Consider the following 23,526-nt stretch of genomic DNA (forward strand, 5'->3'; position numbering starts at 1 on the left):
CTCGGCGGGAGTTACCGCGACACTTCTGCAGCCCCTGCAGCCCCCGCAGCCCGGGGCTCCCTCCCGACGGGCACCGTGTCCCCCTCCCGACGGGCACCGTGTCCCCCTCCCGACGGGCACCGTGGCCGAGCGGGGGTGCCGGTGCCGCCAGGTAGCGGCCCGGGGCTCGGCGGGGCGGGGGCTCCCCTGCCCGGTGCCGCGGCGGTGACAGCCGGGGGCGGGCGGGCCGGGGCCGGGGGCGGGGGGCCCGGCCGAGTTCCTGCCTCCTCGGGAACAAAGGGAACTCTGTCTCGGCATCTGTCACCGCCGCCCACCCAAAACTTTTCGCTGCGCCTCGGCCGCCCGCCCCGCCGCCGCGGGAGGGTCCCGCCGCACCCCCGGCACCAGCGGTGGCGGCGCGACCCCGGCGCGGCCCATGCAAGGGCCGAGGCGGCGGCGGCGGCGGCCCGGGGGTAAGAGCGCAGCCGGGGCGGGCGGCAAACATGGAGTCCCGGCCGGGCCGGGAGCGCGGGGCGGCGCGGAGCCGAGAGCGGCCCCGCCGCCTTTGTGCTGCCGGGCCGGGAGCCGCCCCCGCCGCCAAAAGTTTGTGGGAGTCGCGGGTGGGCGCGCTCGGGTGGGTTTTGTTCCTTTTCCGCGTCGTTTCTAACTTGGCCGTTGTTGTTTGTTTGGTCGGGGCTATTTTGGGGCCGGTTTCTGCCGTTTGCGGGGGTGCGGGGTTTGGGGCCGTGGGCGAGCTTCCAACTCCTCTTTCTTTCTCCTTCTCGTCCCCGGGCGGCGGGGGGGGCTGGGGCTCGGGCTCGCCGCTTCCCCGGCTTTGTGTCCGCGGCGGGAGCGGCCCCGGCGCCGCGCTACCTGTTGCGGGCGGGGGCGGCGGGTCCGGCCCGGTCCGCGCCGCCGGGCCCCCGGCCCGTGACAGCGGTGCGGGGAAGTCGCCCCCCGCCTCCATCCCCGCCGCACAATGACCCCGCGTGGTTCCTTGTGCCCGAAGCAACTCCGACTAGCCAGCCCCGGCCTTTTCTCCCGCTGAGATTTGTGGGGTTTTGGTCTTTTTTTTTTCGCCCAAAATCCTTGCTCTTTTCTTGCCCGCTGCGAGTGTCCCCCCTGCACCCCGCTGGCGTGTGCGGGGCTCCTGCCCGTGCTGTCCCCGCAGAGCACCGGCGAGCTGGGGTGGGCTGTTGTCTCGGCCGGTGTCTGTAACTTCTCCTTCCCCGGGGGGGCCTCTGCCCCTGGATTTCCCCCCAGCCGGATGAGGAGGGGGTGAGCCGCCCTCCAGCTTGAAGGCATCAGTGGGTCTGTGGCTGCATCCCCCCCGTGCTGCCCTGGCCGGGACTCTGCCTGATGCCTGCTCTTTGGTTCCACCTTGCCAGGCTTTAACCAGGAGAGATCTGCAGGCAGCTCCACCATGTCGGATAGCGACCTCGGGGAGGACGACAGCGCCACATCCCCAGACCCCTCACAGTCCAACAAGAGGAAGAGAAGGGGCAACCTGCCCAAGGAGTCCGTGAAGATCCTGCGGGACTGGCTGTACGAGCACCGCTTCAATGCCTACCCCTCGGAGCAGGAGAAGCTCAGCCTGTCGGGGCAGACCAGCCTCTCTGTGCTGCAGGTAGGAGCCACATCCCCTCATGCTGGGGACACTGCTGAGTCCTCTGCCGTGGTGTTTTGGATGGGCCAGACCAGGAGAACCCCACCGAAGATCCCACAGGACTTGGCACACTGATACCACTTGCCTCTGAAAGGCAGCAAGGAGGCAGGGAGGGGATGCAGGGAAGCAAAGGCACTTGCATGTGGGCAGCCCCTTTTTGGCAGAAATCTGTGCCCTGGGGGCCCATCTTTTGGCAGTGCTGGAGCAGAGCTTTTTGGTTGTCCAGAAAATGGAGCAACTTGGATGGGGACAAACTAAACACCACCTTATCATTAGGAAAAGCTGCCACAGGTGGGAGGGATTCAGGGTGTGCTGCTTTGTCCTATTGCCCTAGACACCCCCCAGGAAAGGGGCCAGGGCCAACCCTCTGCACACAGAGCTGGGCAGGGGCAACTGTCCCATGATGGAAAAAGCCACTTGGGCTGGGCTTTGGCCCTGGGGGCCATAGCAGCACTAGGTACTGGCTGGCCCAGCTGGCCCCAGTTACACCAGTTGCATTAAGGGGCACCAAGCTGAAGGCTCCTGGGCTGGGGTGGCTCTGGTTGTGAGCGGATGTTCTCCAGGTGCTGTGCCAGGTTTGCAGCCAGGAGCCCTGGCTCGCCGTGGGGGTGGGCAGCGTTCTTCCTTGCAGCTTTGGCTTTCACCGTGCCTGCAGCTGCCTGTCCCTTTGATCCAGGTGACACCAGCAGCCTCCCACAGGGGATCCCTGTGTGCCCAGAGCCCTGTCCCTCCTTTCCCAGCCTGGCAGGCTGGGAGATGAACTGGGGTTTTGCTGTTCTCTTGTTCTGGTGGCACCACGCGGTGGAAAGCAGCTCTGTGTGCAGGGGCGCAGGCAAGGGCCGGTGGGTTTGCAGCTGAGCTCCTCTCCTCGGGGCTTCCTCTGCACCCCTGGCTCCTTTCCCTGCGGCTCAGTGCAGTTCTGGCCAGCTGTGCCAGCGGCAGCCCAGACACCGGTGTGTGGGCAGTGCCTGCCTGCCTCCCCTTTTCCTGACCAGCAAGGCAAACTTTAATCTTAATGTATTTCTTTAAATACTGGCTGTGCAAAAGATGTGTATCTGGGCAGCTGCTCTGCAGGGAGGCTAGTGGTCCTGGGGAGGCTCGAATCAGAGTGCTGGGGGCTCAGCGATGGGTTTGGGGCTGTGGGAATCTGGTCTTGTCCTCGACTGAGGTTGGCACGGCGGTGCCTGGCGTGGGGGCTCACAGCAGTGGGACCAGCAGGTGCCCGGCCCTCTGTGCCCTGAGCTCTGTGGGACCGAGGAGGGTGCTCCAGGCACACGGGCTTGTGCCGAGGTGTGGCCGTGCCACACACTGCTGTTGTCTGTCCCGTGGGCCCCCTGCAGCCCGCGTGTGCCTGGGGCGGAGGCTGCCCTGTAGCCCCCAGGCAGGGGGTCCCAGCCCGGCGGCACTTCTCAGGGCCAGCTGAAAGCTGTCACTGGGATTTCTGTCAGTCTGAGGTGACGTGACAGGATGTCATGGGGGCTACTCCATCTGACGAGGAGAAACATGTTGGGTTGGAGGTGTGGAACAAGCCCCCATGGGAAGGCTGGAGAGGCTCAGTCCATTGGTGCTGATCTGACCCCTCCAGTTGCTTCTTCACAGCACGAACAGCCCTGGGTGTTTATTTGTGCGTCCCCCTGCCCAGTTCAGTGTCCAGGGAGCTGGAGCGCAGCTCTGGGTCTCCAGGGGCAGCGGGAAGCCACGTGTCTCCCTTGCAGAAAGCGGGGAGGTCAGGAAGCGGTGCCTGCTGCTGGCGAGGCTCCCGGCCAACAGCAGGTCTGCAGGCCCGTGCCCCCTGCCGGGACGGGCTTTTCCTCCTGCAGAGGGATGGGTGCCCATGGTGGGGTGGGGACAGACGCAGCCCAGAGTGACGGTCCAATGTGCACTGGTGGTGCGGCCAAGAAATGGCTGTGTTTAAAAAAAATAAGCTGCTTGCTGCAAAGCTGCGGTGTACCCAGCGCCAGGCAGCGCTGTGCAGCAGCAGTGTGTGTGCCCGTCTTCCTGCCATGTTCTCCAGAGAGAGCTGGGTGCTGGAAGGAGTGTGGTAGGATTTTTGGGGGGCTTCTCAGTGCTGCAGGGTTGGTTGGGCTTTTTGTTGGGAGTCCAGCCCTGTTGTTGGGGGTTTTCAGCAGTGAAAGGCCGTGGAATCATAAGATCATGTGAGGGGGACCTGGCTAAGGCTTGCGAGGGAGGAGAGTGTTTGGAAGGGAAAAGGGGGTGAGACTGGTGAATTTGAAGGTGTTAAATGCCAAATATCGTCTTAAAGACAAAAACAGGACAACTGAGATCTTGCCATGATCGAAGTTGTAGTAAGTTCTCTCTTCCCAAGGGAAATATTTTATGTAGCTGTTGATTTGGGAAAGATCAGTTATTTTTTTCCTCAGATTTATTATCTTCTAATTGTTTTCTAGGAAGAAGGCAGTTATTTTAATGTAGCATTTTTATATAAAGATGAAGAAACAATACAAGGCTGAGACTGAATACATGGCCGCTGTGTTTCTGAAGGCCAGAGCTCGGCCTCTTTGGCGTGCAGATGTTGGAAGAGCCGTCAAGCTGCTGTGCCCTGGCGCAGGGCGGGAGGCCCGGGAAGGTGTCGGTGTGCTGCCGCCACCCTGGCGGTGCCGTCGGGGTGGGGGCTGCAGCTCTGTGAGCCGATGGTTTTTGGGGTTTCCCGTCCACGCTGCTGTCCTGCCGTCTGTCTGCTCCGGGCAGCCTCAGCGCGGCCATCCGGGCTGGCACTGGGTCAGCGTGTGGGGCATGGCCGGGCACGCTGACCTCTGGGGTCGGTTGCCTGGAGAAAGGAAAACTGCCCCCTAGACCAGGGACCCGCCTGAGGCCGTGGGGCTCCAGGCTGATTGTGTGCAATGCCCGGCCTGTCTGGGGGATGGCAGGAGCGCCGGGAGGGTGCGGGGAGCTGCACCCCGTGTTACCTGCGTGTGGCCGGGCACAGGCAGTTGCTGGGACTATGGGGCTGTGCTGGGGGGAGAGTGCAGAACCCGGCTCTGTGCAGCCTTGCTCTGGGTCATGGGGCGCCAGAGCTGCCCGGGCTGTTTGTCCCGCGCAGTGGCGTGGGGTGCATGGCAGTGCCGTGAGGGCTGGCACCCGCGCACGGTCCCTGGCAGGGTGGGCTGGAGGGCTGGTGGGAGCGTGGCACTGTGGGCGGCCAGGATGGGGTGCAGGAGGAAGGGGCTGCCCCGGGCAGGCGGTGCTGGGCAGGAAGCAGCCGGCGCTGGGGTTTCCGTGGGGGCCAGGCAGCCCCTGCCAGGAGCGGCTCTGCCTCTCCGGAGCCCCACGGGAAGGGGCGCGGGGCTGAGGGGAGCCGTGTGGTGGCTGGGATGTGTGGTGGCTGCTTGTTGGGTCCGATGGGGCTTCTGCTGGCTTGGCTGCTGCCCCTGACTGCTGCTGTGCCTATGGGGCACCCCGGACTGACAGTTCTCACCCCTCTCTCCTCCCAGATCTGCAACTGGTTCATCAACGCCAGGCGGCGGCTGCTCCCCGACATGCTGCGCAAGGATGGGAAGGACCCCAACCAGTTCACCATCTCCCGCCGAGGGGGCAAAGCTGGCGAGGTGGCCCTGCCGCGGGGGGCTGCTGCTGGCTCCGGGGTGCTGGTGGTACCTCCTGTGACGGCCACGGGGGCCTCCAAGGTACTGTCAATGTCTGTGTGCCCACAGGTACTGTGCCACCCCGCGCAGGCGCTGGGCAGCAACCTGACGGTGCTGAGCACCCGCAGCCCTGAGCGGGAGAAGCCCCCCAGCTTGCAGCCGGCGGAGCTGGACCCTGTCCCCAAAGTGCCGCCGGGTGCCGCCGGCAGCACCGTCACCTTGCTGGCCCGGGCCGAGGCGGCCAGCCCCACCAGTGGACTCTTCAACACGCCGCCCCCCACGCCCCCCGAGCTCTTTGGTGACGACTTCAGCAGCTTCCAGCTGCTGGTGGAGGTGGCCTTGCAGAAGGCGGCCGAGCTGGAGTCGCAGCGGCAGGGCGGGCAGCTGCCCCGCTCGCCCCAGACTGAGCGCCCCGGGGCCTCCCTCTCCAAATAACCCCCAGGGTGCGTCCTCCAGGGGTCCTGGCCCTCCGCCCTTGTGCCCCCATCTGCCTGCACCCCCCGACCGGCTCCCGGGGAGCTCCAGGCTCTGTCAGCACAGGGAGAGGAAGGACTGTCCCCTCCTGCTGTCCCCGCCGGGAGGTGCCCCTGCTGCCCTGGCTGCCAGACGGTGCCCTGGGGGGAACGCAGCCCGGGGAAAAGACCTTTGCAGCTTCACTGGCCTCTCCCTGCAACTGACGGTCCCTGTGGAACAACCCTTGGAAAACCTGCTGATTTCTTTTTCTCTCTCCTGTGAACAAGGGTTCGGCCAACGCTTCAGGGAGAGAAAGAGAGATTTTTTTTTATTTTTATTTTTTTTTAGTTGGTGTCTGTTTTAAGGACTGTGGATGAAAAGCTTTTTCTCCCAAACATCTGATCTCTCCCCCCTGACCTTTTCTTTTTCTCCTTTATTTGTGGAGACCCTCTCTTGTACCTTACGCTGGCCAGGAGCCCTGCCTTGCCCGCGGGAGCCCTGCCTTGCCTGCGGGAGGGTGAAGGACAGATGAACTGGAAACCTGAATTCTGTGGCATTTGTTCGCACGGAAAACACGGGACCCTCCTCTCCCGCCTTAGGGTGTTACACATGCTGCCAGTAGCAATCTCTATGGTGCTGTTTAGCAATTTTTCGTTGAACCATTTTCCCTTTACTTGTGATTTATTATATGATTTTTTTTTCCTCTGATAAGCATTTCCACAAGTTCCCCGTGTTTCTCTCGAGTTCCCGCTGCACACGTGCGCGTGGTGTCCGGAGCAGGGGCGCGCGGTGGGCCGCTGACGGCAGGCGGCTGCGGGGGCGGATGCAAAGCCTCAGACTGTGAAATTTTTTATCCAGTTTCTTTGGTTTTTTTTTTTAATCTTTAAAAAAAAAAAAGAGAAAACAAGCTTGGGAAGAGGTGTGTTGTAGGCACGGGCGTGCGTGTTGTTCTGGCAGCCCGCGGATGGCCATTCCTGGAAAGCAGAGTTGTCTCCTCAGCCAAGCGGGAACGGACGGAGTCCTGTTGCTCCCTGTCCCCTCCCTGCAGCTCTTGCTCCAGGGCTGGCGGGGCTGTGTCTGCTTGTGTGGTGCTGGGGACCTCTAGTGACAAGCTGGTGTCTGCTGGGAGGTGGCCGGTCCCCCCCAGCCCGTCCTGGGGTGGTTTTTGGGCTGTCACCGGGAGCCTGGGCACTGTGCCGGTCCTGGGACTGAGATGTTGCTGTTCCACTGTAAAATATAAGTTAAATAGCGATACGTACGCACCTATGTTATCTATCCTGAGAAACACTAATCCTAGGTAATTAGCCTGATTATTAAGTTGCATGACTAGAGATAATAATGGCCACAGGATCTGGTGCTGTGCAGCGGTTGGAACCAGTGGTGCTGGGGGAGCAGTGCTGCAGAATAATGGAGCCTGGAAAGGGAAGACACTGATTTTTGGGGACTAGTGTTTCTCCCCAGCCCTTTTCTTCTCGAGAGAGAAGGGGAGAGGAGTTCCCGGTGCCAGCGGGGCTGCGGGACGGTTTGCCAATGGTGTGTGTTTGGCCGGGTGTCCCTGTGCTGTGATGGCTCCAGCTCCGGCGCTGCCCGGCTGGGCAGGGGGCACCACGTTGGATGGATGCTCATTGTGGGGCTGGGAATATCCCCTTCCTCATCTCCCCCAGCTCCGTTTCATGTCCAGCCTTTGCCCCCTGCCTCATTTCTGGGGAAAACCATGAATTGTAGGATTCCTTTCCTTATTTCTAGGTAGCCCTTCCCCCCGCTGTCCCCCGCAGCTGTTTCCTCCCCCAGGGCAGGGAGAGGCTTTTTAGCCTCCTTCCCTTATTTTGCCCCAGTCAAGCCAAAGCGGATGGGCCGGGGCAGAGCGCTGCGGCTGTGCCTGTGCCGGGGACAGCGGGGTCGCCCTGGGGATGGACCAGAAGGAGTGGGGAGGGCAGGGATAATTGGATTGAAATTTATGGAGCAAGAAACTACTGTAAATACCTTTTTATTTGTTCTGTTGTCAAATAAAAGTTTTTTTAGTTTTGTGTGGTGTGTAGTATTTTTTCATCCTGTGTCATTTGGGGGTGGATGCTTGCTCCTCCCTCACCTCCAGCCCCCGCTCTTGACACTCAGCCAAAGCAGCTTAAGAGCTCTAAGGAGCATTGCTGGGTGTGGGAAAAGCGGGGCAGTACCTGGCACAGGCCGGCATGTACCCGCCGTCCTTCGGTCTGCTCCGTGCTTGCTTCCCACAGCGTTTGATCCCCGCGCCGGGGAACCAGAAAGCGTTTGGCAGCAGCGGAGGGCTGAGGCATTTGTGTCTTCCCTCCTCCTGACCAGCGCTGGGGGGTGAGAGCAGCACTGCTGCCCCTTGGCAGAGAAGAGCAGCGGTGTGGGGGCTCCCCTGCCCAGAATGCCATGAGGGGCTGACAGAGCTGCCCGGAGCAGCAGCGCCTGCCGGGCTGGCTGTGCCGCGGGACAGGGCCGTGCCGGCTCCTGCACTGGCTCTGGCACACACGAGTGAGCCTGTGGGTACTTCATCTGCTGGCGTCTTCCACGGCTGTCGCTTCAGGGCTGCAGTGCCTGTGCCTCCCTTGAGAGGGACCCATGCTCTGCTGGAGGGGGGATGGCGCCAGTTCAAGCCCTTTGCAGCCCTTTCAGCCCGGGTTCCTGTGGTGCAGGGTGACTCCAGGGGCTCTGCACCCCCAGCCCAGGGGCTGTGGAAGGATGAGACCCCTGCCCTCCAGCCAGGCCTCGCTCCTGCAGCTCCGGGAGAGCCCCTGGGCAGCTCTGGAACAGCAACAGGGCGTCCTCCATCCTTGTCAGGCTGCTGGTGCTTTTACTCATGGTGAGGAATTCTGTGGCCAAGCAGGCCTGGGACAGCCACCATCCACCTGTGCTGGGCACTGCGGAGGCCAGACCTTGAATCCTGGGGGCAGTTTTGGGTTCCTCACCACAAGAAAGGCCTTGAGGTGCTGGAGCGAGTTGGGAGAAGGGAACGGAGTTGGTGAGGGGCTGGAGCACAAGTGTGATGGAGCGGCTGAGGGACCTGGGGGTTCAGCTGGAGAACAGGAGCTGAGGGGAGACCTTCTGATCTCTGAACTGCCTGAAAGGAGCTTGGAGCCAGGGGGGTCGGGCTCTGCTCCCCAGGAACAAGCGCCAGGAGCAGAGGAAACGGCCTCAAGTTGCGCCAGGGGAGGTTGAGGTTGGATCTGGGAACAATTTCTTCCCCAAAGGGCTATGGGGCATTGAACAGGCTGCCCAGGGCAGAGCTGGAGTCACCATCCCTGGAGGGTTGGACAGACGGACATGAGGTTCTCGGGACAGGGGGCAGTGCCAGGGTGGGGTAATGGTTGGACTGATGACCTTGAGGGGCCTTGCCAACCAAAATGATTGTATGAATGTGGGCTGGGGCACACGGGACAGCTGGAGCACGAGGTACGGCTGGGGCTGCCAGCCCAGGCGGGTGAAACAGCCGCTGCCCCCAACGCTGCCCCTGCCTCAAGCAGCACCTCAGGGTTCCTGAGCTGCAGAGGTGCCTTTGCCCTGGCCAGGCCCTGGGGAACCCCAGGCAGATCAGGCAGAGCCTCAGGGACCTGACTCACCCCCATGGGGAAGGGGCCTCCAGCCCCAGCAGGCTGTGGTACAACCCCCACGGGGCCATGGACACGTCCCACACGCACAGGGGCAGCCTCAGCGAGGGGAGCACCCTCAGCCTCCATTCCCAGCCCTGCAGCCATCCCCCGGCCCTGAGCCCTCCCCTGGCCACATGCAGACATCGCATTGAGCACAGAAAAGCCTTGTTAACATGACACTGTCATGCCTGTGCTGCAACCAGCACTGCCCTGAGCATCCCCACATGAGGGCAGAGCAGCTGCATCCCCAGTCGCTGAGGCAGGGAGGCAGCACAGGGCGCCAGCCGGGCCCCAAAACCAGCGCAACTGGAAGGCACCAGAGCAACTGGAAGGCAAAGTTATGTGTCACAAGGGCCTTTGAGCCCCCAGGGACATGTTGGTCAGTGGCAGCGCAAACCGCGTCCCCCCCGGTTCCCGCTGTGCTGCGCGGATCAGGCAGCGCGGGGCTGCTCCCCAGGGCACACGCCAGCCTGGTGCCCCCGGCTCAGCGCTTCGCCGTGGGCAAAGGGCACCGAGCGCTGTCACGGGCGCGCGGTGGACACGGAGCCGGCACTCGTGGCATTCGCGAGAAAATCGTCAGGGGCTCATGCAGCCAGGACCCGCAGCTGCAGCGCAGCCCCGGGCACACGCCCCGGCCTCGGCCACAGCCCCACGCGGCTCCCGCGCTCTGCCCGCCGGGCCTGGGGACGGCCCAGCACAACCAGGGGCAGCGGCGCCGGGCACGTCCCAGGGCTGGCGCCCCGGGCACAGGCGGGTCCCTCGGGCCACGCCCTCACACCCCTGGGGGCTGCGAGGCGGGGCTCCCTTCAGCCCCGCCCCCTCCCAGCAGCCACTGAAGTCACATGGTCTGTTGTAACTGGCTGGCAGGACCAGCCATCCCATCTCCTGGCTTACCCGGAAGTACATTTGACCCAGCAGGCCCCCCCCCCCCCCCCCGCCATTGTACCCTGGGGGCAGCCATTTTGTTTCAGCCACCATTTTATGGCAGGGAGCAGCCATTTTGTTAAACGTCACACAGCTCTGTGATTGGCTGACAGCACTTGCTTGGCACCATCATAGTCATGTGTTCTCAGGCAACTCTGTGATTGGCTGCCTGCTTCCTTTGGACCCAGTAATGCCCAGATATCAAAATACATACATTTATATACAATGTATGCATATATAGAATTATCTATATAAAGGTGTGTATAAGTATGTGTAAATACATATTTTCCACATGCATAATTCTATATTTGTATACTTCTGCATTTCTTTTAAAATATATATGTACATTCATAAAGCTGTCGAGATTAACTATATACACCCCATGGTATAGAACAGATACAGCTGGGAGGGAGCAGTCCTGCCAGCCAATCACCGCAGACCATGTGACCAGAAGAGGGTGTGGCTCCCTGAGCACGTGCTGTAGGAGGGGGCGGGGCGTCTCGTGTCTGGAGTGCCTGCGCTCGATGGATGGCCAGTGCAGCGCCAGGACCGGCCCGTTGTGGAGCCACCGCGGCCGGCACCGCGGAGAGCACTGCGGAGAGCAGCGCGGAGAGCACAGCGCAGAGCACCGCGGAGAGCACCGCGGGGCGGCCGCCGCGGCTCCACGCTCTGCCCGCAGCCGCCACGCTGCTGCCCGCACTGCTGCTGGCTGTGCTTCTGCGTGGCGGCGGGAGCCGGGCGGGCGCTCAGCACGGCCACCATGGCCCCGCTGCCCGGCCCAGCGCCCGCCTGTCTGTGGCTGGAAAACAGCCCCGGGGCTGAGGATCAGCTGGGACCTGGGGAACAGGGGCTGCTGCCCACGGGCCGCCAGCCCCAGGGCAAGCGGCTTCCCCAGCCGGCACCCAGCAGCAGCCTCAGCTGCTTCAGAACAATCAATTCAAACTAAAAAAACAACCAACCAACCCACCCACCTTTCCTTGCTGTTCAATTTCAATGCTGGATGTTTCTGAAACTGTATCTTTACAGCTCTCCCCAAAAACCTGAGAGTGCAATCTAGTGTCTGCGCCCACAAAGACTCAAGACCAATGCTGAATTGGAGGTACCGTACAGCCACGCTTTGATAGAAACCTGATCCCAAGTCTGAGAGTTTAGGGTAGGTGGGCGGCATCTCAGACAACACTGGACAGTAGAGAACGCTCACTCAGACACCATTCAGGGTTCCACTTTTATTTATTTTTTGCCTTCTGGATCACCAACACCCTCGCTGAAACTTCTTTGGGCTTCTACCCCCAACCCACGAAAGCAGCGCACAGTCTCCCACCTCGTTCCATCACGTGAAGAAAAGAAACTGCCCAGCACTGGGGCCAAATGCTTATTTTAAGGGGGTGGCAAAGAACTCAGTGGTGGCAGCTCTGGCTGCAAGAAGCCAGACTGAAAAGGAGACCTACAAAGGGAAAAATGGGCTAAAAAATATTTAGCAATCCTTCCTCTACCCAGAGAGCAGGGAGATAAGGAAAAAAATAGTCATCTGATTACACACAGGGTATATATTTTTACACACACTTTTACACACATCTAGATATAGTACATGTAAAAATATATGCTATACATATGCCCATTCTCACCAAGGTGCTTTTAGTACACCATCTGCACTGTGTGTATGGGCATGTATACGTGTGTATGAATTAAATGTACAGGTACTACTAAGTGTATATGTGCATATGTACACATACATACAAGGCAGGCAGCCTACCACCAGCTACCCGTGCCTTCCTCTTTGTACAAAACCCAGTCCTCCCACCCCAGAACACCATTACACTCTCCCCAGCCCACTTTGAAACAGGTCCCTCAGTGCAGCAGCTTCTTTCTCAACAAGCAATTCAAGGAAGTTAATTCGGTACAGGGAAGAGGAGAAAAACCGAAGTGAAGCATGTGTGGATGGTGCCCGCGGTCGCCGTGCGGCCCCGAGGAGGGCGCTGCCCGCGGGAGCCGCCGGCCCAGCCCCGGCCCTTCCCCCTTCGCCAGATTATTGCACATTTGCTTCTGGGCTGCGTTTCAACAACTCCACGTTACATTCCACAGACCCTGTCACCCTCTCGCTTCAGTAGAACAGAGGAATACAAACCCGCGGCGCCCCGTCCCTGCCCACCCAGCTCCCCCCACCCCAGCATCCCCATCCAAAGGAAAACAAATAAAAACCCAAGAAAGGCTGCTTGCTAGCAGAGTGCAACGGCAGTACACACTGAGTGGGTGTTCTCTTCAGGAGCTCTGTGGAGGAGAGGTTATTTCTAACACAGTAAATAAAGCCATGCAGAAGGTGGGGTATAAAGGGAGCAGAAGGGAGAAAAAATAAAGGATGAGAAGGAAGAACAGAAGTGAGGAAGAGGAAGAACACAGCATGGCGAGTGCTCGAGGCTTCATTTTTTCTTGTCCTCTTCTTGTAAACAAGCTAATAATTCTCGTTAGATAGAACAAGTAAAAAGACTGAAGTTCCAAGTCGAGGGGCTGGAGTTTCCAGGAGAGTCTGTTCAGTCCATCAGCGACACCACAGCCAGGGAGAAAACGAGGGCCAGTTTTTTCTTTTTTTTTGTTTGCTTTTTTTTTTTTAAAATCTTCATTACTTAAAGCTGAGAGAAAAAAAGCCAACTCGGGAGCCCTTTTCAAGGATGGCTCATTGTCTCTAGACTTAATAAATCACACTAGTTTAAGAGAACCTTTTTTTTTCCTTTTTAATGACTTATAAAAAGCACACGGTTCCTTCGTCTGCCCCTTCGCTCAAAGGCGGGTCTGTGCCTCGGGCACGTAGATCTCGATGCTGTCCGCGCTCTCCGTGGCCGAGTTCTGCCGGACGGAGGCGGCGCGCTTGGCTGCCATGAGGCGCTTGCGAGCTTCCTGGCGCTGCTTGTCTGAATCAGAGGCTTTGTCCCGGTTCAGCTGGGATTTGGACTTGGCTGGCTTCTTTGGCACTGGAGGGGGTGGTTTCTTCTCTTCCTTTAGGGAGACAGTAAGGAAAAACCCAAACATAAAATAAAAATGCACATACAGAAGCGATCTCCCTCATATGGTGGGGACTCTTATGGCGTGAGGGGCTAGGCAACGAGATCAAGTGTCAGGTGAAAGAAGTGGGAGCAGTTCTTGAGCAAGACACTCATTAAAACCAGCTGTCCCAATTTCTAGAAACGTGCCATTTTGCACATCACGGTGCAGAGGTTTTCTGTGAAGTGGCCTAGAGTCTGCAGAGCACGTCTGGCCCAGCCATAGGCCAGGGCACAGCACAGGCAGCACCGAGACTGAACTTGATCTGGAACTGCAACATTTTAAAAGGCCACTCAGTCATAGTCCTTCTTCCCGCCCTCACGTCCAGCCAGGCCCAGCGACACAGCCTGGCCTGTATTTGCAAGATATTCCAGTAGGTATTTTTAATACTACTCAGACACCAGGAATAGTTAAAGCCTACAGTGCTTGTAACACTAGAGGCGTCTGTATCACTGCCTTAAGCATCCACCGCTCTTCACTGTGGTCTCTCTCCATCGTAACACTCTTTCCCCTTGTACAAAATTGTTCCCACTATCACTCATGAGGAATGGTCTCGGTGCATTGAAAGGTGGCGAGATTACACCGCACAAGTGCAAGACGGCAAAATCCCTAAAGATCTTCTGTTTGCAGACAGAAATAGACCTCAGCTACCCAAAATGTCTGTGAGGGGCTCTGGCCACTCTCCACTGCCCCACGCTCACCTTTCTCTCCGGTGTCTCTGCCAACTGCCAGCTATTGGCTTTCAGGTGGTACAGCTCATCAAACTTCATGCTGATGTCTTCAATGGACAACTGCAGGAGATCCCAAAACCCAGCGAGGTCCTGGGCTGTGGGTCTGGGGTTGGCATTAGGGTTCTAGAACGGAAAGCATAAAGAAAACCATTCAGAAGGAACAGAATATCTCCTCCTGACAGGCAGAGCAGTCTGCACAGCTTGCGTGTTCATCCTTCGGAGTCTACCCGCCCAACAACTGAAACATCAAGAACCCACAGAAGCCACCAGCCCTAATGCAGACAAAATGCCATCACTTATAGTCAAAACCATTTCTGCAAAGACTGTGAAGCAGAGATCCTGACTCCATTTCTCCTGTAACAATCTGAAGAAGAATCCTGTAACAGACACTCTCTGCAGCAGAAGCAATAGCTCCCTTTCTCCCCAAAGCTTCCCCAGCGAACACCTGTCCCACAGCAGTACCTTCCATCGAAGGTCCCAGCACGTGATTCAGACCTGGAATACTGGTTTCTGGCACAGAGATCCTGATTTCAGGGAAATAATGGAAATAATGGAAATGGACACAACATGATGCAAAGCACCACAGTGATACCTGGCATGCCCATGTACAGCAAGTCAAAGAAGCTGACAGAGCTTTCACAAGCAAAACTACTTTGCGACATCCTCCCCAAACAATCTGAAAGTATCAGTATTTCCAGGCTAGCTTGAAAAATTTTACATAGCTTAAGTTTCTCCAAAGAACAGAATCTTCCCAGCTCTGAGGTATCTGAACTGCCATCACAGGTCTGGATTGCCTCAGGAAAGCCTGGGATCAGGTCTGAGCACCTCGGCACAGAGCGGCAGAGCCCAGCGCCCAGAGGGAGCTGACAGCCCAGCCGCGCTCAGCGCCACACTGTACACGCACAGCCCCCTCCTCCTCCTCTTCCAACCTCGAGCTTCTCCAAGCTTTTCTTTTTCCCCTCAAGTAAAGGGGACTCCACCTCTGAGGAACTTTGCAAAACCCACACCATGGTAAAGCCTGAGGGAAAAACAAAACACAGACTCCCACCCACGCCCACGTTGCCCCGTCCAGCTCTCAGCAAGGCAACCCTCGCACTGCCTCTGCAGAGATCAGACTCAGGGCTTTGCGACCCATGAGAGACAATCCTGTCATGACAGTTTTACCATCCACATAGTCTACATGCAAAGCAAGTGTGTTTGGAGAAGAACAACAGACTTTTCAAACATTTCCCCCAATTTGCAAAACCTTGGTGGTTCACCTTAAAAGCCATTTAGAAGCAACAGGAAAGAGGTAGTTTCCAGGACAAAAGCTGGTAGCCCGTGGCTTGGACAAGTGCACTCTCTGCTGGGCTAAGAACTGGCTGGAGGGCCGGGCCCAGAGGGTGCTGGTGAACGGGGCTGCATCCAGCTGGCGGCCAGTCACCAGTGGTGTCCCCAGGGGTCACTGTTGGGTCCAGTCCTGTTTAACATCTTTATTGATGATTTAGATGAGGGGATTGAGACCATCATCAGCAAATTTGCTGCTGACACCAAGTTGGGAGGGAGTGTGGAGCTGCTGGAAGGCAGGAGGCTCTGCAGAGGGATCTGGAGAGACTGGAAAAATGGGCCAATTCCAGTGGGATGAAGTTCAACAAGGCCAAGTGCCGGGTGCTGCACTTTGGCCACAACAACCCCCTGCAGCTCCAGGCTGGGCACAGAGTGGCTGGAGAGCAGCCAGGCAGAAAGGGACCTGGGGGGACTAATGGACAGGAAGCTCAACATGAGCCAACAGTGTGCCCAGGTGGCCAAGAAGGCCAATGGTGTCCTGTCCTGTATCCAAACCAGCGTGGTCAGCAGGCCAAGGGCAGTGACCCTTCCCCTGTGCTCTGCACTGGTGAGGCCACACCTGGAGTATTGTGTTCAGTTCTGGGCCCCTCAGCTCAGGAAAGAGATTGAAGTGCTGGAGGGTCCAGAGAAGAGCAACACGACTGGTGAAGGGACTTGAGCACAAGCCCTATGGGGAGAGGCTGAGGGAGCTGGGCTTGTTTAGTCTGGAGAAGAGGAGGCTTAGAGCTGAGCTCAGCACTCTCTAGAACTACCTGAAGGGCAGTTCTAGCCAGGGGGGGGATTGGTCTCTTCTCCCAGGCATCAGCAATAGGACAAGGGGCCATGGACTCCAACTCTGCCAGGGGAAATTGAGGCTGGAGATTAGAAAGCAATTCTGTGCAGAGAGTGGTCAGGCATTGGAATGGCTGCCCAGGGAGGTGCTGGACTCACCGGCCCTGGAGGTTTTGAAACTGAGATTGGACATGGCACTTAGTGCCATGATCTAGTCAATGGACTGGAGTTGGACCAAGGGTTGGACTGGATGATCTCTGAGGGCTTTTCCAACCCAGTTGATTCTGTGACACACAGTATGGTCAGTTGACAATTCAGACCTAGAAAGACACACACTCCAGCGTATTTAGCATGCCCTGACCAGCAGGTCAAGGAAATTCCCCTGTGCTCATGTGAGCAGCAAAAGGAATTGCAAACATTCATCCTGGAGCAGAGCACAGCCCCAGATCTGCCTGTTCAGAAGGGAGGTTGAGGTGACAGCTGCAGTTTTAAATCAGCATCCATCCGCCACAGCTGGTGCTCAGCCTGGAGCCTACACCGCATTGGCTTTGCTTTCACAGTGACGGTAGCCCATGAATAGCCCATCATGTTCTGTTGAAACACATACATCCACCTTCCAAAAACCAGGAGAAATAGACCCAGACTCACCAAATTTTGTTCACAGAGGCCGTGGAATTGCTGGAACTTTTGTGACATTAGTAACTGTGCACTGCCCACTGCGCTCAGGACTTTTCCTAAGACTACAGGGGAGAAAAAAAGACAGACCTCAGTTGGACAGACAATTAAATGCAGCAATGAACTTCAGTGTTTCTGGAGCAAAAAACCACTCTCGATGCATTATGAGTTTCAGAGATCCTCAAGGAAGTAACTGCTCTCAGGGAAAGATGTATTGAAACTATAATCTGTCTTTGCCATCTATTTTTGCTGCCTCTAGAGCAGGTCAAAAGCAGGCCAGACTGAGAACGTCACATCAGAGTCTGCAGAAAGTGCCTTCGGCCCATCAGACAAGCCACCAGCACCATCTCAACTAGCAGATCACAACCTGTCCCTCCACTCATGCATGAGGTGAAGGTGACAAGGGGCTGAGGAAGAGTCTCCAACCTCCGCTTACCACAAGGGATCCAAACACTGGCAGGCTATAGCTTTTAGTACCCAGGACTTGGTGCTGCTCTTGGTGGGCTTTCCAAGAGGTCTCTGAGTATGGCAACATTGCTCTGCTCATTAGTGGAAAACTACTGTCTGGGCTTTTCCAAAGGCAGGGTTGGGACCCACAGTGCAACCGCACCAAGAGCAGAGATAAGCGGATTCTCCTTCTCCTCCTGGCGTGCGGCTGCTCCCAGTGAATCGGTTCTGAATGGTTCTAGATCTTGGTGGGACAAGTGTAAGCTGGGCTGTCTCCACACCCACCAAGTTCCCTGTTACAGAATCTACCAGGAGATTGCTGTGAGAGGTCACCGATATAACACTACACTGGTCTTGGTGTCTTTACTTGCCAGAGCACTCTTGCCATGGGCAAAACGAGTCCGTCTCGGGGCAGGGAGAGCCCTGGTGCTGCCCGTCCCACTCGGCAGCCAGCACAGCAACTTAGTGCAACAGGACTGGAGATTAGCGCCCCCACCCCCCAGCACTGACAGTGAGCTGTAACTGAACCTCCCCATTATTTCACCTTCCTCAGGTATCGAAACAACAGAAATGAACCAGACTCAAAGATCCTGCCCTCTGCAGCCCAGTCACCCACTTCTGTCACTATGTATGCACCACAGGCATCATTTTCACTGCAAGAAGCACAGGTTTTGCCAGCTCATTTGAAAATAATGAAACAAGCCCAACTGGGAATAAACCCAATAAAATCAAGTGGCCTTGTGTTCCCTGTGCTTTTGGTGTATTTAGCACAAATTCAGTGAAGCTTTTCCATATGAAGAAACCTTCTCTTTGCTGTGAAAACAAGTCCACCAATTCAACAGATCAAACAAGCTCAGAAGTCATGTTCATTCAGCCCCACTGTCAATCAAATGTTCCCCTGCCTGCCTGCGTACAATGGATTAGGCGGGGAGAAATATCCCACAGCCTCCCTGAAAGCAAGTCTCTTAATCTTTTAGCGGTTTTGAATGGTCAGAAGCTGCACCGTCCCCTGAAAGTCTTCTGTGCTGCATCACAGAGTTGTTTCTTACCCCACATGCTAGAGGAAGTTACCTTATCCTTCCCAAAGAAAACAAGAGAATGTTCCTTGTCCCATACTCATCTCCGTGTCCACCCTTGCTCTGCGGGCTGTCAGTGACTGCACTGCGCAGAGCTGATCCAGTACTCAGTTACAACTCTTTCTGAAGGGAGGAGCTGTTAGGCCGCTCCACTCTTGCACCCAGGGGCTGACAACATCTACCTTCTTCAGAGAGATTGTTCTCTTTGGTCTCCTGGTCCATCTGACGGCACCAGCCTTCTAACCGCTCCGTCTCCGCCTGCAGCAGCTTCAGGAACCAGTACCCGTCCCGCCGGCAGGCTCCCGGCTGCGCGGGTTCTGATGGCGAGGTGGAGGACGTCTCAAGCCAGGGGTCAGGAGGAGGGAGAGAGGAAGGCTCCAGGGCTGGGTCATTGTTTTCTCCATAGGAGAGGTTTCTCTTAATCTGTGAGGGCTTGGCTGGTTGCCTGGTAGTGGCATCAACACCAACGGAGTTGTTGTGCTGGGGGCACTCAGCAAGGCTTCTCTCAGATGATTTACAGCTAGAGTTATTATGTTCCTGTGTGTCGGAGTCTGTGTCCTGTTTGGAGGACATGCTGCGAGAGTGGCTGTTTCTAGAGAGATCAAAAGCAAACATTCAATAGCAGAACTCAACCTGGCCGGCCTCGCACGCTGCCAGTGAAATGCATTTGTTTGTTACGCTGCGGCTCAGCCTCACCCTGCCTGCCCTGCCCGTCCTCACACAAACACTCACACACACAAAATTATAAGGTTGCCTGCGTACTGCGATACGCCATTCAACAGAGAGGACCGACGCACACCTACAATTACATCTTGTACTTTTTTTTCTTTAAATTTCACACTCCCATTGATTTGGCTGTTTGCAGAACAAGTGCTCTTCACAGCACGTGTGTGCTGTGGAGAAAGAACTCTCCGTGGGCCCCCATTCAACACCACTCGTATTGGAACAAAGAAGGGGAGAAGGTCTAAGGAAAAGTGGGGGAAGCGCAATTTAAAGGAAAGGAAACCGCAAAAGCTTGTGTCTGTCACTTACCGCCACTCGTCCTCTACCTGCACCCCGATGGACTGGAATTTGGTGGCTGGTGGAGGAGGCTCCTCTTTTGCCACTGGCTGGAGGCAGTCAACCTTATCAAACAAAAAAATACAGACAAAAACAGACACAAGAACTTGCTGCTGGAATTCACGTCAGCAGACCAGGAGCACTGCACGCACACAGCAGCTGACGCCACACGCCAACAGGAGCGCGTCCCAGGACCACGTCCCGCGGGGATCTGCTCCGCCACCCACCGCTGCCCGCCTGGCTGTGACAACGGGAAGGGCTGTGTGACCCCGCGGGAGCAGCTTCACAGGTGGCACCGGACATGGGCACAGGCCAAGAGATCTGAGAGAGGGCAGCGACCTGATTGAAAGTGACAGCGAAGCCCGGCTGCCTCTGCCCAGGGATTGACACTCCCATAGCTCTGGATAAGAGGGTTAGAAGGTGTTAGGAATGAAATCCAGGTGCTGGGCAGGTGGCTTGGGAACCAGCACAGAAAAGGCAAGTTCTCTTGCCTTGCTGCCCTTTTGTCATGCGTTCTTCCCCTCTAGCCCAGCACTCAGCCACCTGTATCTGGGAAACGTGTCTACAAGCAGAGTGTACAATTGCAGATGACTTAAATTTCGCTGAATAAAGCATGGATTTACACTACCAATTGGTTCTCATTTGACTATATAATCAACAGCTCATTTCCATCAATTTCCACAGTTAAACACTTCCAGCAAGGGAAGGTAAGAGTGACAGCAAGGAACTGCTGCCGGCAGCCCTGGGGCCGTCGCGCCGCAGCAACCCAGGCTGCACGGGCACCGAGGACAGGGCTCAGCTCCCAGAAAAGAGTTGTCCCTAGAACAGTGGTGGGCAGGGAACGCATTGAAGTACCACACAGTAGAGAGGCTCAGCACAGGCACCCCAGCAGCAAAAGGCCTCTTCAGATGGACTCGCACAGTTAACACGGTCCCTCTGCTTTAGGAAGCATTTTAATTTTGTATTAAAAACTTAGTCCTTTCTGCTCTGTTATGGAAAGCTCCTACTGTATTCAACCCTGGGAACACAGGAGGTTAGTTTGACAAGGCAGGGAGTTTCTCTTGTGAGTTTGGATGCACACCCAGTCACACAAAGTGCACGTGCTAAATATATGGATTAAGGACATTCCTTACAACAAAGGAGAATAAAGTATTCCATACTTGTATTCCTATAGACGACAGCTTTCTTTTGGGGATGTTCTCCACTTTAGGCTCTTCACTAGTCAGAGTCCCTTTGTCACTTTTCAAAGTTGCATTTTTCTGGGGTAACTCTGGGGTCTCTCCTGCTGCAGTCACGACACTTCCCCTCGTCACGCTGGGTGTCCTGGTGCTGTCCAAGCTGTCTGAGGAATTGCTGAGGCCCGACTGGCTGGTCACCTCGCTCTTGTGGTCCTGGCTGTCCAGGTAGGTGTCCTGCGCGGATTCAGTGCTGCTCTGCACAGTGACAGAGATGAACGGCTTTGATGTGGTCCGAGGTGGGACAGGAGGTGGAGTCTTTTTATATGCCACTAGGCATGATGAACCTGCAGTAATGGAGGTGTGAAGAACGGAGAATGCAGAAGACAGATTGGGGAGAGAGAGATACAGTAAAAGAGAAAGAAAAAGCAGGTCAGTCACAACATCCAAGAGAAGCCTCCAAGCAGAAGCTGGAGGCAGAAGTGCAGGAACAGCCCACAGCCAGCAGCTCACACTGGTAACCCAAACCAAAGCACACGGGGAAGCGGAAGGCAGAGCCAGAGCTAGCTTGCAAAAGAAGTCAAAAGGAATACCATGATATGTGAAAGGCTGGAAATGGAGCAGAGGTACAGAAAAGCCTCCCAAGAACGCTACGGGGTTTTGCAGGTGTAGGCTTCTACGTTGGGGAAATTTTCTTTGGCTAAACCCTATGTTTTATTGTCCTAGTACAGCCAAGTGTCTCAGCTCTTTGTCCCGTCAGTTGACAAGTTTCAGTGTCTGGACCAGAGTGGTGTTTTTTCCTATAAAAATGGAAAGAAGCCATAAAGTTTGTTAGATGTTGATGGTAGGGATGAACGTTTGTGAAGTTCCTTTAAAAACCTAGCTGCTACGCATTAGAGGAAAATACATTATCTGGATGCAACAGCTCAAGAGTGGCGAGACCGCCACTGCTGCTCCATGTCCCCAGATGGACCAGCAGCGAGGCTGGAGATGTTTGCAGCAGGCACACAGAGCACACGTACCCACTACAGGTATGGATCTGCATGTCGCTGGCAACACAGATCACAGAAGAGCACCCATACAGCAGCAACGGCCTCATCCTGCTCCTGCCTCTGGCTTGATAGGATGGAAAGTCCATTAGTGAAAATACAGGCAGAAGGCGCACCCTGCAGCCGCTGTCCTGGGGCACTCAGCCTGCCAGCTCCTGGCCCCGGACACACAAACCCCAGGCCAAGGTCCCACTGCAGCTGCTGCCGAGACAGGACAGACTGTGCTGCGCAGGGCACGGCCAGACAACACACTGACCGGCCAGCTACCTACACGCGACTCACCCCTTTTATGGCCTTACCCCTCTGTCTCCCCACTCTTATTCCTCCCCAAGTCACCAAAACCCCTTTCTTGTCCCACCTTTGGTCGCTCCCCCTAAAATTCACATGTCCTGTAAACCACTCAGAGCAGTCTGAGCCACCGCTGCCGTGTCTTCAGCCAGGAGAAGAACTTACTGTGCACTTTAAAAAACACCTACAATCATTTCCTAAAAGGCCAGATGCAAGTGCTTCACCTTGTCAAGTTTTTACACACCAAAACAGCTACACACATGCTTTAGCCAATACTTATTCAGTCATGTAAACAGCGTGCAACTGCACTGCAAGCTCCTCGCCGATGGATGACTAGAAAGGCACTGGCGTCACTTCCCACCCCACGGTCCCACCCTTTCCATGCAGAGTGGAAGCCCCTACACCCAGGGCAGCAGCAGAACCTGCTACAGATGCTCAAACAGCATCAGCTCAGAAGCAGTTAGCATCTCCAAGCAAGTCAAGCTCACCACTGGGATGCCCATTTCAGAGGTACCCGATTAGATGGCGCCGCTCCCACAAGCGCAGGTTGAACAGCACCACAGAGCTTGACCATTGCCCATGGGCACTGCTTCACAGGACCTGGTTCATGGTGCAGATGCACAAACTGCCGGCACAGCCGGAGGCACGGAGGTGCTAACAGAACAGTCCCTGCGCAATCACTCCCTCTCTTTCCCCATGTTCTCTGCTGGACATCGCAAAAACCCTCCTTAAAACTTGACTTGTTACAGATGTTTGCCTGCTCTGCCCTTACAGCAGAAACCTTGACGACACGTACCCAGCACAGAGCACGGCGTGCTACACAGGTAGAGCATTCCTCGCACCAGCACAGCCACGAGCGCCCTGCCCTGGCACACAACTCACCGGCATGTGCTGAAACAGCGCATCTGCCACCAACACTGGCTCAGGACGAGGAAACCTTCAAGCCCAGCCGTGCACCAGGGAGCGCAGAGCAGCCCAAGGCCCCATTGCTGCCCCCAGCGAAGCCGCACAGACACTGGGGGCCAGAGGAGCTGGCAGGCAGAGGGGGAACCACCTGCACCCCACGGATGAGGGGTGTCCACAGCCGCTCTGCCAGGGCTGTCTGACCAGATGCCAACATCTCAAACAGCTGCAGCAATTTCTAGGCCAAGTCTTATGCCCAGTCCTGTAAGGCCCATCCCAACCAAGCAGCACAGAAGCAACCACAGAAGCACCCCTGATCAGCTGTGGCTACACCACCAAAACACAGGGCAGGCACACCGCCTCCCGTTACCGTACCGGGGGGACAGCAGCTGTTAACCTGGGATAAGCAAGAGCCACCCAAACTGGCAGTGGAGAAAACCTCTCCGTATGCCTCCCCAGGTAAATACCGTCTCTCCTCCCTGCAAGCGGGCTCTGTCCTTCCCCAGGGAAGGGGCCCAGAACGGGCACTGCCCGGGTCCCCGTCACCAGCACCGAGCCTCTGTGACCTCGTCCCGCTGGAGCTGCGGTGGTTCTACCGGCGTGTTTACCACAAACACAGCTCAGGTTTCCCAGCTGCTGTTTACACCCACAGGGCTGTAATGTAATTGGGGAAAGTAAATCAATTGTGATCTGACATTGAACATTGCAACCAGGCAAAACAAAGGGAGGGCAGCACATCAGCACAGGAAGGC

General features: G+C 56.7%; 2 protein-coding genes across 8 annotated transcripts in view; one reads left to right on the forward strand and one right to left on the reverse strand.

The window, feature by feature from the left end:
• Positions 1-415: 415 nt before the first annotated feature.
• Positions 416-6,569, forward strand: TGIF2 (TGFB induced factor homeobox 2; the record flags this gene model as incomplete). Its single annotated transcript, XM_080354616.1, has 3 exons — positions 416-452; positions 1,368-1,606; positions 5,098-6,569. 3 exons carry the CDS (start codon positions 416-418, stop codon positions 5,680-5,682), a joined length of 861 nt encoding a protein of 286 aa, XP_080210742.1. The 3' UTR covers positions 5,683-6,569.
• Positions 6,570-12,528: 5,959 nt separating this feature from the next.
• The window catches only part of DLGAP4 (DLG associated protein 4), a gene marked incomplete at its 5' end in the record, with an annotated part of 67,586 nt that continues 56,588 nt past the window's right edge, over positions 12,529-23,526 (reverse strand). For 5 of the 7 annotated variants that reach the window (XM_080354726.1, XM_080354723.1, XM_080354725.1 and 2 more), the window contains 6 exons: positions 12,529-13,229; positions 13,976-14,128; positions 16,751-16,842; positions 18,483-18,892; positions 19,333-19,424; positions 20,520-20,881. In XM_080354726.1, coding sequence (XP_080210852.1) covers positions 13,014-13,229; positions 13,976-14,128; positions 16,751-16,842; positions 18,483-18,892; positions 19,333-19,424; positions 20,520-20,881 — 1,325 coding nt within the window. In that variant the 3' untranslated portion in view covers positions 12,529-13,013. Of the gene's footprint in view, positions 13,230-13,975; positions 14,129-16,750; positions 16,843-18,482; positions 18,893-19,332; positions 19,425-20,519; positions 20,882-21,127; positions 21,246-23,526 lie in introns of those variants that run through there. The other 2 variants (XM_080354728.1, XM_080354729.1) reach the window with 2 other exon arrangements.

The sequence above is a fragment of the Nesoenas mayeri genome (genome assembly GCF_963082525.1).
Source record: "Nesoenas mayeri genome assembly, chromosome: 16".
In the NCBI taxonomy this organism is placed as follows: Eukaryota; Metazoa; Chordata; class Aves; order Columbiformes; family Columbidae; genus Nesoenas; species Nesoenas mayeri.